The 16,908-nt window shown below is 43.5% G+C and overlaps 3 protein-coding genes across 5 annotated transcripts in view; all 3 read left to right on the top strand.

The window, feature by feature from the left end:
- The window catches only part of LOC306704261 (collagen alpha-3(VI) chain-like), a 146,869-nt gene that overhangs the window by 107,855 nt on the left and 22,106 nt on the right, over positions 1-16,908 (top strand). The gene's annotated exons all lie outside the window — the stretch shown is intronic.
- LOC306703974 (collagen alpha-3(VI) chain-like) lies at positions 1,181-8,506 on the top strand (the record flags this gene model as incomplete). The annotated part of the gene is made up of 9 exons (XM_079170184.1): positions 1,181-1,703; positions 1,966-2,559; positions 2,799-3,398; positions 3,661-4,254; positions 4,494-5,093; positions 5,356-5,949; positions 6,189-6,378; positions 6,725-6,788; positions 8,420-8,506. The coding sequence occupies 9 exons, from the start codon at positions 1,181-1,183 to the stop codon at positions 8,504-8,506; spliced, it is 3,846 nt and encodes a 1,281-aa protein (XP_079026310.1).
- On the top strand, positions 9,656-15,286 carry LOC306703641 (collagen alpha-3(VI) chain-like; the record flags this gene model as incomplete). The annotated part of the gene is made up of 7 exons (XM_079169655.1): positions 9,656-10,178; positions 10,441-11,034; positions 11,274-11,873; positions 12,136-12,729; positions 12,969-13,568; positions 13,831-14,417; positions 15,200-15,286. The coding sequence occupies 7 exons, from the start codon at positions 9,656-9,658 to the stop codon at positions 15,284-15,286; spliced, it is 3,585 nt and encodes a 1,194-aa protein (XP_079025781.1).

Raw genomic sequence — 16,908 nt, 5'->3', positions numbered from 1 at the left:
TGTACTCGGTATGTTGACAAGCACTTCCTAATGCTGGCCAGAAAATCTACCTGACTTGTTTCGCCTACAGAGAGGGAAATAAATCAAGTGCAATACCTGTTTAGCTCCACGTGTGGTTTAAAATAGAGGCAGTGCTGTTCTTTCCCACTGTATAACATTGGCGTAGGCAGTGCTAGTTACTTTAAATAAAATACCTCACCACTTTAAGATTGGTCCAGGAGCTTACTTTTTACAAATATTTTTATTTTTTGTCTTTCTGTCTTTACTTAGTTGAAACTGCCAAAAAAGATATCGTATTCCTTCTGGATGGTTCTAATAGCACAAGGAATGGCTTCCCTGCCATGCGTGATTTTGTTGAGAAAGTGGTTGAGAAACTCAATGTGGGAGAAAACAAAGACCGTGTCTCTGTAGTCCAGTACAGCAGAGATACAGAGGTCCATTTCTATCTGAAAACATTCACAACAAGAGAGGATATTGTGGATTCCATCAGAGGGCTGAGACCCAGAGGAGGCGGTCCCCTCAACACCGGTTCTGCTCTACAATACGTCAGCGATAATGTATTTACAAACTCCTCCGGGAGTAGGCGCCTGCAAGGTGTTCCACAGATGTTGATCTTGCTAAAGGGTGGAAGGTCTTTTGACAATGTAGATACCCCAGCCTCTGCTCTTAAACAGCAGGGCATCTTTGTGATTGGCATTGGAACAAGGAGCTCTGACAGTGGAGAGCTGCAGAAAATATCATATGACCCTAATTTTGCTCTGTCAGTGTCTGAGTTCACTGACATCCAGAATGTCCAAGAACAGCTCCTCTCTCTAATAAGCACAGCGCTACTGAGGGCCACACCCTTGACTCCAACAGTAACTGGTGAGAAAGTGACAGATTTTTACATTCCAAGATCATGGTGTGACGCAATATGAACTGTATTAAAGTGTATTACAGAAAGTCAAGTTCAGCAAGTCAATTTTTGCCAAAATAGTCGTGCCAGTATTAATAGAGCTAATCTTGTAAACCTTGAGGTTAACTTTCATCATAAGACGTTTTTCACGGAAAACGTTTGACACATGAAATAACTACAGACATTTTTTCAATTGTATGTTCCCCAGTGGAGAGACAGACAAAGGGAAGGGATGTTGTTTTCTTGTTGGATGGATCTAATGGTACTAGAACTGGATTCCCAGCTATGCAAGACTTTGTCCAAAGAGTAATAGAAAGACTGAGCGTGGATGATAACACAGACCGTGTCTCAGTGGTTCAGTACAGCAGAGATCCCGCTGTCCAGTTCTATCTGAACAGGTACACAACAAAAAGGGAGATCCTTGACACTGTCAGAGATTTGAGGCACATAGGTGGAATACCCCTCAACACTGGAGCAGCTCTCCAGTACGTGAGGGATACTGTCTTCACTCCCTCTGCCGGAAGCAGGCGCCTGGAAGGAGTTCCACAAGTCCTGATTTTGTTAAGTGGGAAAGGGTCTTCTGACAGTATTGATGCAGCAGCCTCTGCTCTCAAACAGCTGGGTGTCTTGACCTTTGCAATTGGAACCAGAAGCTCTGATAGCAGAGAACTGCGGAAGATATCCCACAATGCCAATTCTGCTCTATCTGTTTCTGAATTCACTGACCTTCCCCATATCCTACAGCAACTTCAGTCCTCCTTGGAGGCTGTGGTTATTGACATCACCCCTGAACCCCCAACTGTACTCGGTATGTTGACAAGCACTTCCTAATGCTGGCCAGAAAATCTACCTGACTTGTTTCGCCTACAGAGAGGGAAATAAATCAAGTGCAATACCTGTTTAGCTCCACGTGTGGTTTAAAATAGAGGCAGTGCTGTTCTTTCCCACTGTATAACATTGGCGTAGGCAGTGCTAGTTACTTTAAATAAAATACCTCACCACTTTAAGATTGGTCCAGGAGCTTACTTTTTACAAATATTTTTATTTTTTGTCTTTCTGTCTTTACTTAGTTGAAACTGCCAAAAAAGATATCGTATTCCTTCTGGATGGTTCTAATAGCACAAGGAATGGCTTCCCTGCCATGCGTGATTTTGTTGAGAAAGTGGTTGAGAAACTCAATGTGGGAGAAAACAAAGACCGTGTCTCTGTAGTCCAGTACAGCAGAGATACAGAGGTCCATTTCTATCTGAAAACATTCACAACAAGAGAGGATATTGTGGATTCCATCAGAGGGCTGAGACCCAGAGGAGGCGGTCCCCTCAACACCGGTTCTGCTCTACAATACGTCAGCGATAATGTATTTACAAACTCCTCCGGGAGTAGGCGCCTGCAAGGTGTTCCACAGATGTTGATCTTGCTAAAGGGTGGAAGGTCTTTTGACAATGTAGATACCCCAGCCTCTGCTCTTAAACAGCAGGGCATCTTTGTGATTGGCATTGGAACAAGGAGCTCTGACAGTGGAGAGCTGCAGAAAATATCATATGACCCTAATTTTGCTCTGTCAGTGTCTGAGTTCACTGACATCCAGAATGTCCAAGAACAGCTCCTCTCTCTAATAAGCACAGCGCTACTGAGGGCCACACCCTTGACTCCAACAGTAACTGGTGAGAAAGTGACAGATTTTTACATTCCAAGATCATGGTGTGACGCAATATGAACTGTATTAAAGTGTATTACAGAAAGTCAAGTTCAGCAAGTCAATTTTTGCCAAAATAGTCGTGCCAGTATTAATAGAGCTAATCTTGTAAACCTTGAGGTTAACTTTCATCATAAGACGTTTTTCACGGAAAACTTTTGACACATGAAATAACTACAGACATTTTTTCAATTGTATGTTCCCCAGTGGAGAGACAGACAAAGGGAAGGGATGTTGTTTTCTTGTTGGATGGATCTAATGGTACTAGAACTGGATTCCCAGCTATGCAAGACTTTGTCCAAAGAGTAATTGAAAGACTGAGCGTGGATGATAACACAGACCGTGTCTCAGTGGTTCAGTACAGCAGAGATCCCGCTGTCCAGTTCTATCTGAACAGGTACACAACAAAAAGGGAGATCCTTGACACTGTCAGAGATTTGAGGCACATAGGTGGAATACCCCTCAACACTGGAGCAGCTCTCCAGTACGTGAGGGATACTGTCTTCACTCCCTCTGCCGGAAGCAGGCGCCTGGAAGGAGTTCCACAAGTCCTGATTTTGTTAAGTGGGAAAGGGTCTTCTGACAGTATTGATGCAGCAGCCTCTGCTCTCAAACAGCTGGGTGTCTTGACCTTTGCAATTGGAACCAGAAGCTCTGATAGCAGAGAACTGCGGAAGATATCCCACAATGCCAATTCTGCTCTATCTGTTTCTGAATTCACTGACCTTCCCCATATCCTACAGCAACTTCAGTCCTCCTTGGAGGCTGTGGTTATTGACATCACCCCTGAACCCCCAACTGTACTCGGTATGTTGACAAGAACTTCCTAATGCTGGCCAGAAAATCTACCTGACTTGTTTCGCCTACAGAGAGGGAAATAAATCAAGTGCAATACCTGTTTAGCTCCACGTGTGGTTTAAAATAGAGGCAGTGCTGTTCTTTCCCACTGTATAACATTGGCGTAGGCAGTGCTAGTTACTTTAAATAAAATACCTCACCACTTTAAGATTGGTCCAGGAGCTTACTTTTTACAAATATTTTTATTTTTTGTCTTTCTGTCTTTACTTAGTTGAAACTGCCAAAAAAGATATCGTATTCCTTCTGGATGGTTCTAATAGCACAAGGAATGGCTTCCCTGCCATGCGTGATTTTGTTGAGAAAGTGGTTGAGAAACTCAATGTGGGAGAAAACAAAGACCGTGTCTCTGTAGTCCAGTACAGCAGAGATACAGAGGTCCATTTCTATCTGAAAACATTCACAACAAGAGAGGATATTGTGGATTCCATCAGAGGGCTGAGACCCAGAGGAGGCGGTCCCCTCAACACCGGTTCTGCTCTACAATACGTCAGCGATAATGTATTTACAAACTCCTCCGGGAGTAGGCGCCTGCAAGGTGTTCCACAGATGTTGATCTTGCTAAAGGGTGGAAGGTCTTTTGACAATGTAGATACCCCAGCCTCTGCTCTTAAACAGCAGGGCATCTTTGTGATTGGCATTGGAACAAGGAGCTCTGACAGTGGAGAGCTGCAGAAAATATCATATGACCCTAATTTTGCTCTGTCAGTGTCTGAGTTCACTGACATCCAGAATGTCCAAGAACAGCTCCTCTCTCTAATAAGCACAGCGCTACTGAGGGCCACACCCTTGACTCCAACAGTAACTGGTGAGAAAGTGACAGATTTTTACATTCCAAGATCATGGTGTGACGCAATATGAACTGTATTAAAGTGTATTACAGAAAGTCAAGTTCAGCAAGTCAATGTTTGCCAAAATAGTCGTGCCAGTATTAATAGAGCTAATCTTGTAAACCTTGAGGTTAACTTTCATCATAAGACGTTTTTCACAGAAAACTTTTGACACATGAAATAACTACAGACATTTTTTCAATTGTATGTTCCCCAGTGGAGAGACAGACAAAGGGAAGGGATGTTGTTTTCTTGTTGGATGGATCTAATGGTACTAGAACTGGATTCCCAGCTATGCAAGACTTTGTCCAAAGAGTAATTGAAAGACTGAGCGTGGATGATAACACAGACCGTGTCTCAGTGGTTCAGTACAGCAGAGATCCCGCTGTCCAGTTCTATCTGAACAGGTACACAACAAAAAGGGAGATCCTTGACACTGTCAGAGATTTGAGGCACATAGGTGGAATACCCCTCAACACTGGAGCAGCTCTCCAGTACGTGAGGGATACTGTCTTCACTCCCTCTGCCGGAAGCAGGCGCCTGGAAGGAGTTCCACAAGTCCTGATTTTGTTAAGTGGGAAAGGGTCTTCTGACAGTATTGATGCAGCAGCCTCTGCTCTCAAACAGCTGGGTGTCTTGACCTTTGCAATTGGAACCAGAAGCTCTGATAGCAGAGAACTGCGGAAGATATCCCACAATGCCAATTCTGCTCTATCTGTTTCTGAATTCACTGACCTTCCCCATATCCTACAGCAACTTCAGTCCTCCTTGGAGGCTGTGGTTATTGACATCACCCCTGAACCCCCAACTGTACTCGGTATGTTGACAAGCACTTCCTAATGCTGGCCAGAAAATCTACCTGACTTGTTTCGCCTACAGAGAGGGAAATAAATCAAGTGCAATACCTGTTTAGCTCCACGTGTGGTTTAAAATAGAGGCAGTGCTGTTCTTTCCCACTGTATAACATTGGCGTAGGCAGTGCTAGTTACTTTAAATAAAATACCTCACCACTTTAAGATTGGTCCAGGAGCTTACTTTTTACAAATATTTTTATTTTTTGTCTTTCTGTCTTTACTTAGTTGAAACTGCCAAAAAAGATATCGTATTCCTTCTGGATGGTTCTAATAGCACAAGGAATGGCTTCCCTGCCATGCGTGATTTTGTTGAGAAAGTGGTTGAGAAACTCAATGTGGGAGAAAACAAAGACCGTGTCTCTGTAGTCCAGTACAGCAGAGATACAGAGGTCCATTTCTATCTGAAAACATTCACAACAAGAGAGGATATTGTGGATTCCATCAGAGGGCTGAGACCCAGAGGAGGCGGTCCCCTCAACACCGGTTCTGCTCTACAATACGTCAGCGATAATGTATTTACAAACTCCTCCGGGAGTAGGCGCCTGCAAGGTGTTCCACAGATGTTGATCTTGCTAAAGGGTGGAAGGTCTTTTGACAATGTAGATACCCCAGCCTCTGCTCTTAAACAGCAGGGCATCTTTGTGATTGGCATTGGAACAAGGAGCTCTGACAGTGGAGAGCTGCAGAAAATATCATATGACCCTAATTTTGCTCTGTCAGTGTCTGAGTTCACTGACATCCAGAATGTCCAAGAACAGCTCCTCTCTCTAATAAGCACAGCGCTACTGAGGGCCACACCCTTGACTCCAACAGTAACTGGTGAGAAAGTGACAGATTTTTACATTCCAAGATCATGGTGTGACGCAATATGAACTGTATTAAAGTGTATTACAGAAAGTCAAGTTCAGCAAGTCAATGTTTGCCAAAATAGTCGTGCCAGTATTAATAGAGCTAATCTTGTAAACCTTGAGGTTAACTTTCATCATAAGACGTTTTTCACAGAAAACTTTTGACACATGAAATAACTACAGACATTTTTTCAATTGTATGTTCCCCAGTGGAGAGACAGACAAAGGGAAGGGATGTTGTTTTCTTGTTGGATGGATCTAATGGTACTAGAACTGGATTCCCAGCTATGCAAGACTTTGTCCAAAGAGTAATTGAAAGACTGAGCGTGGATGATAACACAGACCGTGTCTCAGTGGTTCAGTACAGCAGAGATCCCGCTGTCCAGTTCTATCTGAACAGGTACACAACAAAAAGGGAGATCCTTGACACTGTCAGAGATTTGAGGCACATAGGTGGAATACCCCTCAACACTGGAGCAGCTCTCCAGTACGTGAGGGATACTGTCTTCACTCCCTCTGCCGGAAGCAGGCGCCTGGAAGGAGTTCCACAAGTCCTGATTTTGTTAAGTGGGAAAGGGTCTTCTGACAGTATTGATGCAGCAGCCTCTGCTCTCAAACAGCTGGGTGTCTTGACCTTTGCAATTGGAACCAGAAGCTCTGATAGCAGAGAACTGCGGAAGATATCCCACAATGCCAATTCTGCTCTATCTGTTTCTGAATTCACTGACCTTCCCCATATCCTACAGCAACTTCAGTCCTCCTTGGAGGCTGTGGTTATTGACATCACCCATGAACCCCCAACTGTACTCGGTATGTTGACAAGAACTTCCTAATGCTGGCCAGAAAATCTACCTGACTTGTTTCGCCTACAGAGAGGGAAATAAATCAAGTGCAATACCTGTTTAGCTCCACGTGTGGTTTAAAATAGAGGCAGTGCTGTTCTTTCCCACTGTATAACATTGGCGTAGGCAGTGCTAGTTACTTTACATAAAATACCTCACCACTTTAAGATTGGTCCAGGAGCTTACTTTTTACAAATATTTTTATTTTTTGTCTTTCTGTCTTTACTTAGTTGAAACTGCCAAAAAAGATATCGTATTCCTTCTGGATGGTTCTAATAGCACAAGGAATGGCTTCCCTGCCATGCGTGATTTTGTTGAGAAAGTGGTTGAGAAACTCAATGTGGGAGAAAACAAAGACCGTGTCTCTGTAGTCCAGTACAGCAGAGATACAGAGGTCCATTTCTATCTGAAAACATTCACAACAAGAGAGGATATTGTGGATTCCATCAGAGGGCTGAGACCCAGAGGAGGCGGTCCCCTCAACACCGGTTCTGCTCTACAATACGTCAGCGATAATGTATTTACAAACTCCTCCGGGAGTAGGCGCCTGCAAGGTGTTCCACAGATGTTGATCTTGCTAAAGGGTGGAAGGTCTTTTGACAATGTAGATACCCCAGCCTCTGCTCTTAAACAGCAGGGCATCTTTGTGATTGGCATTGGAACAAGGAGCTCTGACAGTGGAGAGCTGCAGAAAATATCATATGACCCTAATTTTGCTCTGTCAGTGTCTGAGTTCACTGACATCCAGAATGTCCAAGAACAGCTCCTCTCTCTAATAAGCACAGCGCTACTGAGGGCCACACCCTTGACTCCAACAGTAACTGGTGAGAAAGTGACAGATTTTTACATTCCAAGATCATGGTGTGACGCAATATGAACTGTATTAAAGTGTATTACAGAAAGTCAAGTTCAGCAAGTCAATGTTTGCCAAAATAGTCGTGCCAGTATTAATAGAGCTAATCTTGTAAACCTTGAGGTTAACTTTCATCATAAGACGTTTTTCACAGAAAACTTTTGACACATGAAATAACTACAGACATTTTTTCAATTGTATGTTCCCCAGTGGAGAGACAGACAAAGGGAAGGGATGTTGTTTTCTTGTTGGATGGATCTAATGGTACTAGAACTGGATTCCCAGCTATGCAAGACTTTGTCCAAAGAGTAATTGAAAGACTGAGCGTGGATGATAACACAGACCGTGTCTCAGTGGTTCAGTACAGCAGAGATCCCGCTGTCCAGTTCTATCTGAACAGGTACACAACAAAAAGGGAGATCCTTGACACTGTCAGAGATTTGAGGCACATAGGTGGAATACCCCTCAACACTGGAGCAGCTCTCCAGTACGTGAGGGATACTGTCTTCACTCCCTCTGCCGGAAGCAGGCGCCTGGAAGGAGTTCCACAAGTCCTGATTTTGTTAAGTGGGAAAGGGTCTTCTGACAGTATTGATGCAGCAGCCTCTGCTCTCAAACAGCTGGGTGTCTTGACCTTTGCAATTGGAACCAGAAGCTCTGATAGCAGAGAACTGCGGAAGATATCCCACAATGCCAATTCTGCTCTATCTGTTTCTGAATTCACTGACCTTCCCCATATCCTACAGCAACTTCAGTCCTCCTTGGAGGCTGTGGTTATTGACATCACCCCTGAACCCCCAACTGTACTCGGTATGTTGACAAGAACTTCCTAATGCTGGCCAGAAAATCTACCTGACTTGTTTCGCCTACAGAGAGGGAAATAAATCAAGTGCAATACCTGTTTAGCTCCACGTGTGGTTTAAAATAGAGGCAGTGCTGTTCTTTCCCACTGTATAACATTGGCGTAGGCAGTGCTAGTTACTTTAAATAAAATACCTCACCACTTTAAGATTGGTCCAGGAGCTTACTTTTTACAAATATTTTTATTTTTTGTCTTTCTGTCTTTACTTAGTTGAAACTGCCAAAAAAGATATCGTATTCCTTCTGGATGGTTCTAATAGCACAAGGAATGGCTTCCCTGCCATGCGTGATTTTGTTGAGAAAGTGGTTGAGAAACTCAATGTGGGAGAAAACAAAGACCGTGTCTCTGTAGTCCAGTACAGCAGAGATACAGAGGTCCATTTCTATCTGAAAACATTCACAACAAGAGAGGATATTGTGGATTCCATCAGAGGGCTGAGACCCAGAGGAGGCGGTCCCCTCAACACCGGTTCTGCTCTACAATACGTCAGCGATAATGTATTTACAAACTCCTCCGGGAGTAGGCGCCTGCAAGGTGTTCCACAGATGTTGATCTTGCTAAAGGGTGGAAGGTCTTTTGACAATGTAGATACCCCAGCCTCTGCTCTTAAACAGCAGGGCATCTTTGTGATTGGCATTGGAACAAGGAGCTCTGACAGTGGAGAGCTGCAGAAAATATCATATGACCCTAATTTTGCTCTGTCAGTGTCTGAGTTCACTGACATCCAGAATGTCCAAGAACAGCTCCTCTCTCTAATAAGCACAGCGCTACTGAGGGCCACACCCTTGACTCCAACAGTAACTGGTGAGAAAGTGACAGATTTTTACATTCCAAGATCATGGTGTGACGCAATATGAACTGTATTAAAGTGTATTACAGAAAGTCAAGTTCAGCAAGTCAATGTTTGCCAAAATAGTCGTGCCAGTATTAATAGAGCTAATCTTGTAAACCTTGAGGTTAACTTTCATCATAAGACGTTTTTCACAGAAAACTTTTGACACATGAAATAACTACAGACATTTTTTCAATTGTATGTTCCCCAGTGGAGAGACAGACAAAGGGAAGGGATGTTGTTTTCTTGTTGGATGGATCTAATGGTACTAGAACTGGATTCCCAGCTATGCAAGACTTTGTCCAAAGAGTAATTGAAAGACTGAGCGTGGATGATAACACAGACCGTGTCTCAGTGGTTCAGTACAGCAGAGATCCCGCTGTCCAGTTCTATCTGAACAGGTACACAACAAAAAGGGAGATCCTTGACACTGTCAGAGATTTGAGGCACATAGGTGGAATACCCCTCAACACTGGAGCAGCTCTCCAGTACGTGAGGGATACTGTCTTCACTCCCTCTGCCGGAAGCAGGCGCCTGGAAGGAGTTCCACAAGTCCTGATTTTGTTAAGTGGGAAAGGGTCTTCTGACAGTATTGATGCAGCAGCCTCTGCTCTCAAACAGCTGGGTGTCTTGACCTTTGCAATTGGAACCAGAAGCTCTGATAGCAGAGAACTGCGGAAGATATCCCACAATGCCAATTCTGCTCTATCTGTTTCTGAATTCACTGACCTTCCCCATATCCTACAGCAACTTCAGTCCTCCTTGGAGGCTGTGGTTATTGACATCACCCCTGAACCCCCAACTGTACTCGGTATGTTGACAAGCACTTCCTAATGCTGGCCAGAAAATCTACCTGACTTGTTTCGCCTACAGAGAGGGAAATAAATCAAGTGCAATACCTGTTTAGCTCCACGTGTGGTTTAAAATAGAGGCAGTGCTGTTCTTTCCCACTGTATAACATTGGCGTAGGCAGTGCTAGTTACTTTAAATAAAATACCTCACCACTTTAAGATTGGTCCAGGAGCTTACTTTTTACAAATATTTTTATTTTTTGTCTTTCTGTCTTTACTTAGTTGAAACTGCCAAAAAAGATATCGTATTCCTTCTGGATGGTTCTAATAGCACAAGGAATGGCTTCCCTGCCATGCGTGATTTTGTTGAGAAAGTGGTTGAGAAACTCAATGTGGGAGAAAACAAAGACCGTGTCTCTGTAGTCCAGTACAGCAGAGATACAGAGGTCCATTTCTATCTGAAAACATTCACAACAAGAGAGGATATTGTGGATTCCATCAGAGGGCTGAGACCCAGAGGAGGCGGTCCCCTCAACACCGGTTCTGCTCTACAATACGTCAGCGATAATGTATTTACAAACTCCTCCGGGAGTAGGCGCCTGCAAGGTGTTCCACAGATGTTGATCTTGCTAAAGGGTGGAAGGTCTTTTGACAATGTAGATACCCCAGCCTCTGCTCTTAAACAGCAGGGCATCTTTGTGATTGGCATTGGAACAAGGAGCTCTGACAGTGGAGAGCTGCAGAAAATATCATATGACCCTAATTTTGCTCTGTCAGTGTCTGAGTTCACTGACATCCAGAATGTCCAAGAACAGCTCCTCTCTCTAATAAGCACAGCGCTACTGAGGGCCACACCCTTGACTCCAACAGTAACTGGTGAGAAAGTGACAGATTTTTACATTCCAAGATCATGGTGTGACGCAATATGAACTGTATTAAAGTGTATTACAGAAAGTCAAGTTCAGCAAGTCAATTTTTGCCAAAATAGTCGTGCCAGTATTAATAGAGCTAATCTTGTAAACCTTGAGGTTAACTTTCATCATAAGACGTTTTTCACGGAAAACTTTTGACACATGAAATAACTACAGACATTTTTTCAATTGTATGTTCCCCAGTGGAGAGACAGACAAAGGGAAGGGATGTTGTTTTCTTGTTGGATGGATCTAATGGTACTAGAACTGGATTCCCAGCTATGCAAGACTTTGTCCAAAGAGTAATTGAAAGACTGAGCGTGGATGATAACACAGACCGTGTCTCAGTGGTTCAGTACAGCAGAGATCCCGCTGTCCAGTTCTATCTGAACAGGTACACAACAAAAAGGGAGATCCTTGACACTGTCAGAGATTTGAGGCACATAGGTGGAATACCCCTCAACACTGGAGCAGCTCTCCAGTACGTGAGGGATACTGTCTTCACTCCCTCTGCCGGAAGCAGGCGCCTGGAAGGAGTTCCACAAGTCCTGATTTTGTTAAGTGGGAAAGGGTCTTCTGACAGTATTGATGCAGCAGCCTCTGCTCTCAAACAGCTGGGTGTCTTGACCTTTGCAATTGGAACCAGAAGCTCTGATAGCAGAGAACTGCGGAAGATATCCCACAATGCCAATTCTGCTCTATCTGTTTCTGAATTCACTGACCTTCCCCATATCCTACAGCAACTTCAGTCCTCCTTGGAGGCTGTGGTTATTGACATCACCCCTGAACCCCCAACTGTACTCGGTATGTTGACAAGCACTTCCTAATGCTGGCCAGAAAATCTACCTGACTTGTTTCGCCTACAGAGAGGGAAATAAATCAAGTGCAATACCTGTTTAGCTCCACGTGTGGTTTAAAATAGAGGCAGTGCTGTTCTTTCCCACTGTATAACATTGGCGTAGGCAGTGCTAGTTACTTTAAATAAAATACCTCACCACTTTAAGATTGGTCCAGGAGCTTACTTTTTACAAATATTTTTATTTTTTGTCTTTCTGTCTTTACTTAGTTGAAACTGCCAAAAAAGATATCGTATTCCTTCTGGATGGTTCTAATAGCACAAGGAATGGCTTCCCTGCCATGCGTGATTTTGTTGAGAAAGTGGTTGAGAAACTCAATGTGGGAGAAAACAAAGACCGTGTCTCTGTAGTCCAGTACAGCAGAGATACAGAGGTCCATTTCTATCTGAAAACATTCACAACAAGAGAGGATATTGTGGATTCCATCAGAGGGCTGAGACCCAGAGGAGGCGGTCCCCTCAACACCGGTTCTGCTCTACAATACGTCAGCGATAATGTATTTACAAACTCCTCCGGGAGTAGGCGCCTGCAAGGTGTTCCACAGATGTTGATCTTGCTAAAGGGTGGAAGGTCTTTTGACAATGTAGATACCCCAGCCTCTGCTCTTAAACAGCAGGGCATCTTTGTGATTGGCATTGGAACAAGGAGCTCTGACAGTGGAGAGCTGCAGAAAATATCATATGACCCTAATTTTGCTCTGTCAGTGTCTGAGTTCACTGACATCCAGAATGTCCAAGAACAGCTCCTCTCTCTAATAAGCACAGCGCTACTGAGGGCCACACCCTTGACTCCAACAGTAACTGGTGAGAAAGTGACAGATTTTTACATTCCAAGATCATGGTGTGACGCAATATGAACTGTATTAAAGTGTATTACAGAAAGTCAAGTTCAGCAAGTCAATTTTTGCCAAAATAGTCGTGCCAGTATTAATAGAGCTAATCTTGTAAACCTTGAGGTTAACTTTCATCATAAGACGTTTTTCACGGAAAACTTTTGACACATGAAATAACTACAGACATTTTTTCAATTGTATGTTCCCCAGTGGAGAGACAGACAAAGGGAAGGGATGTTGTTTTCTTGTTGGATGGATCTAATGGTACTAGAACTGGATTCCCAGCTATGCAAGACTTTGTCCAAAGAGTAATTGAAAGACTGAGCGTGGATGATAACACAGACCGTGTCTCAGTTGTTCAGTACAGCAGAGATCCCGCTGTCCAGTTCTATCTGAACAGGTACACAACAAAAAGGGAGATCCTTGACACTGTCAGAGATTTGAGGCACATAGGTGGAATACCCCTCAACACTGGAGCAGCTCTCCAGTACGTGAGGGATACTGTCTTCACTCCCTCTGCCGGAAGCAGGCGCCTGGAAGGAGTTCCACAAGTCCTGATTTTGTTAAGTGGGAAAGGGTCTTCTGACAGTATTGATGCAGCAGCCTCTGCTCTCAAACAGCTGGGTGTCTTGACCTTTGCAATTGGAACCAGAAGCTCTGATAGCAGAGAACTGCGGAAGATATCCCACAATGCCAATTCTGCTCTATCTGTTTCTGAATTCACTGACCTTCCCCATATCCTACAGCAACTTCAGTCCTCCTTGGAGGCTGTGGTTATTGACATCACCCCTGAACCCCCAACTGTACTCGGTATGTTGACAAGCACTTCCTAATGCTGGCCAGAAAATCTACCTGACTTGTTTCGCCTACAGAGAGGGAAATAAATCAAGTGCAATACCTGTTTAGCTCCACGTGTGGTTTAAAATAGAGGCAGTGCTGTTCTTTCCCACTGTATAACATTGGCGTAGGCAGTGCTAGTTACTTTAAATAAAATACCTCACCACTTTAAGATTGGTCCAGGAGCTTACTTTTTACAAATATTTTTATTTTTTGTCTTTCTGTCTTTACTTAGTTGAAACTGCCAAAAAAGATATCGTATTCCTTCTGGATGGTTCTAATAGCACAAGGAATGGCTTCCCTGCCATGCGTGATTTTGTTGAGAAAGTGGTTGAGAAACTCAATGTGGGAGAAAACAAAGACCGTGTCTCTGTAGTCCAGTACAGCAGAGATACAGAGGTCCATTTCTATCTGAAAACATTCACAACAAGAGAGGATATTGTGGATTCCATCAGAGGGCTGAGACCCAGAGGAGGCGGTCCCCTCAACACCGGTTCTGCTCTACAATACGTCAGCGATAATGTATTTACAAACTCCTCCGGGAGTAGGCGCCTGCAAGGTGTTCCACAGATGTTGATCTTGCTAAAGGGTGGAAGGTCTTTTGACAATGTAGATACCCCAGCCTCTGCTCTTAAACAGCAGGGCATCTTTGTGATTGGCATTGGAACAAGGAGCTCTGACAGTGGAGAGCTGCAGAAAATATCATATGACCCTAATTTTGCTCTGTCAGTGTCTGAGTTCACTGACATCCAGAATGTCCAAGAACAGCTCCTCTCTCTAATAAGCACAGCGCTACTGAGGGCCACACCCTTGACTCCAACAGTAACTGGTGAGAAAGTGACAGATTTTTACATTCCAAGATCATGGTGTGACGCAATATGAACTGTATTAAAGTGTATTACAGAAAGTCAAGTTCAGCAAGTCAATTTTTGCCAAAATAGTCGTGCCAGTATTAATAGAGCTAATCTTGTAAACCTTGAGGTTAACTTTCATCATAAGACGTTTTTCACGGAAAACGTTTGACACATGAAATAACTACAGACATTTTTTCAATTGTATGTTCCCCAGTGGAGAGACAGACAAAGGGAAGGGATGTTGTTTTCTTGTTGGATGGATCTAATGGTACTAGAACTGGATTCCCAGCTATGCAAGACTTTGTCCAAAGAGTAATTGAAAGACTGAGCGTGGATGATAACACAGACCGTGTCTCAGTGGTTCAGTACAGCAGAGATCCCGCTGTCCAGTTCTATCTGAACAGGTACACAACAAAAAGGGAGATCCTTGACACTGTCAGAGATTTGAGGCACATAGGTGGAATACCCCTCAACACTGGAGCAGCTCTCCAGTACGTGAGGGATACTGTCTTCGCTCCCTCTGCCGGAAGCAGGCGCCTGGAAGGAGTTCCACAAGTCCTGATTTTGTTAAGTGGGAAAGGGTCTTCTGACAGTATTGATGCAGCAGCCTCTGCTCTCAAACAGCTGGGTGTCTTGACCTTTGCAATTGGAACCAGAAGCTCTGATAGCAGAGAACTGCGGAAGATATCCCACAATGCCAATTCTGCTCTATCTGTTTCTGAATTCACTGACCTTCCCCATATCCTACAGCAACTTCAGTCCTCCTTGGAGGCTGTGGTTATTGACATCACCCCTGAACCCCCAACTGTACTCGGTATGTTGACAAGCACTTCCTAATGCTGGCCAGAAAATCTACCTGACTTGTTTCGCCTACAGAGAGGGAAATAAATCAAGTGCAATACCTGTTTAGCTCCACGTGTGGTTTAAAATAGAGGCAGTGCTGTTCTTTCCCACTGTATAACATTGGCGTAGGCAGTGCTAGTTACTTTAAATAAAATACCTCACCACTTTAAGATTGGTCCAGGAGCTTACTTTTTACAAATATTTTTATTTTTTGTCTTTCTGTCTTTACTTAGTTGAAACTGCCAAAAAAGATATCGTATTCCTTCTGGATGGTTCTAATAGCACAAGGAATGGCTTCCCTGCCATGCGTGATTTTGTTGAGAAAGTGGTTGAGAAACTCAATGTGGGAGAAAACAAAGACCGTGTCTCTGTAGTCCAGTACAGCAGAGATACAGAGGTCCATTTCTATCTGAAAACATTCACAACAAGAGAGGATATTGTGGATTCCATCAGAGGGCTGAGACCCAGAGGAGGCGGTCCCCTCAACACCGGTTCTGCTCTACAATACGTCAGCGATAATGTATTTACAAACTCCTCCGGGAGTAGGCGCCTGCAAGGTGTTCCACAGATGTTGATCTTGCTAAAGGGTGGAAGGTCTTTTGACAATGTAGATACCCCAGCCTCTGCTCTTAAACAGCAGGGCATCTTTGTGATTGGCATTGGAACAAGGAGCTCTGACAGTGGAGAGCTGCAGAAAATATCATATGACCCTAATTTTGCTCTGTCAGTGTCTGAGTTCACTGACATCCAGAATGTCCAAGAACAGCTCCTCTCTCTAATAAGCACAGCGCTACTGAGGGCCACACCCTTGACTCCAACAGTAACTGGTGAGAAAGTGACTGAGTCTTAAAATATCTGTTTTCATCAGCAGTTTGTTAAAATCCATTTTGGCACGACTTTTCAGTCCTTGGAAAGGGATCCCTCCTTACTCGCTCTTCCTCAGGTGTCTTTCTTTTCTTCTCCGTTAAAGGGGTTTGTTGGGGGAGTTTTTCCTTATACCCGAAGCAATGGTCTAAGAGTACAGAGGGTCTCATATGCTGTTCATATTGTAAAGAACCTATGACATATTTGTGATATTAGGCTAGATAATTAAAAGTGACGTGACTTTAATTTTAGTTAAGTGCTTTTCAACATTGCCGTAGACTTCAATCGTCTTATCTTGATTTAATCACATGCAAACAACTGAGCAAGCAAACCGTGCTTAAACCTCACAAGACCGGTCAAATATCACTTGGTATTACGACAGGTCATGTTAGATGTATTCATATTACTGTATTCTAGCATTGATGGCATTCCTTCCAACTTATCCTGACTTATGTCCTATGTCGTGTTGTTAAAGTGCATTATGATGTTTTGTCGCATCAACAATTATAGTGTCATTAGTAGTTTCATTATTATTTTTGTACTTTACACTTCACCCATCCCTTTTGCACATATTGCTGCTGATGTTTTAGTATATTGCTGCTGATTTGTTTTTATAATCTGTCTTTTTAAAGAGAGAACTCGCCCAAATGTGTTTGGCATAGAAAAAAGGACTTCCTTTTGGTCAAGTAAAGTTTGCATTCAAAAAGTCTGTGCTCTTCAATTTCTTTAATGGATGAATCCATCCATCCATC

This window comes from Pholis gunnellus (genome assembly GCF_910591455.1).
Source record: "Pholis gunnellus genome assembly, chromosome: 12".
Taxonomy (NCBI): domain Eukaryota; kingdom Metazoa; phylum Chordata; class Actinopteri; order Perciformes; family Pholidae; genus Pholis; species Pholis gunnellus.
The sequence above is the reverse complement of the archived record's forward strand: the minus strand, read 5'-3'. Positions and strand labels throughout refer to the sequence as shown.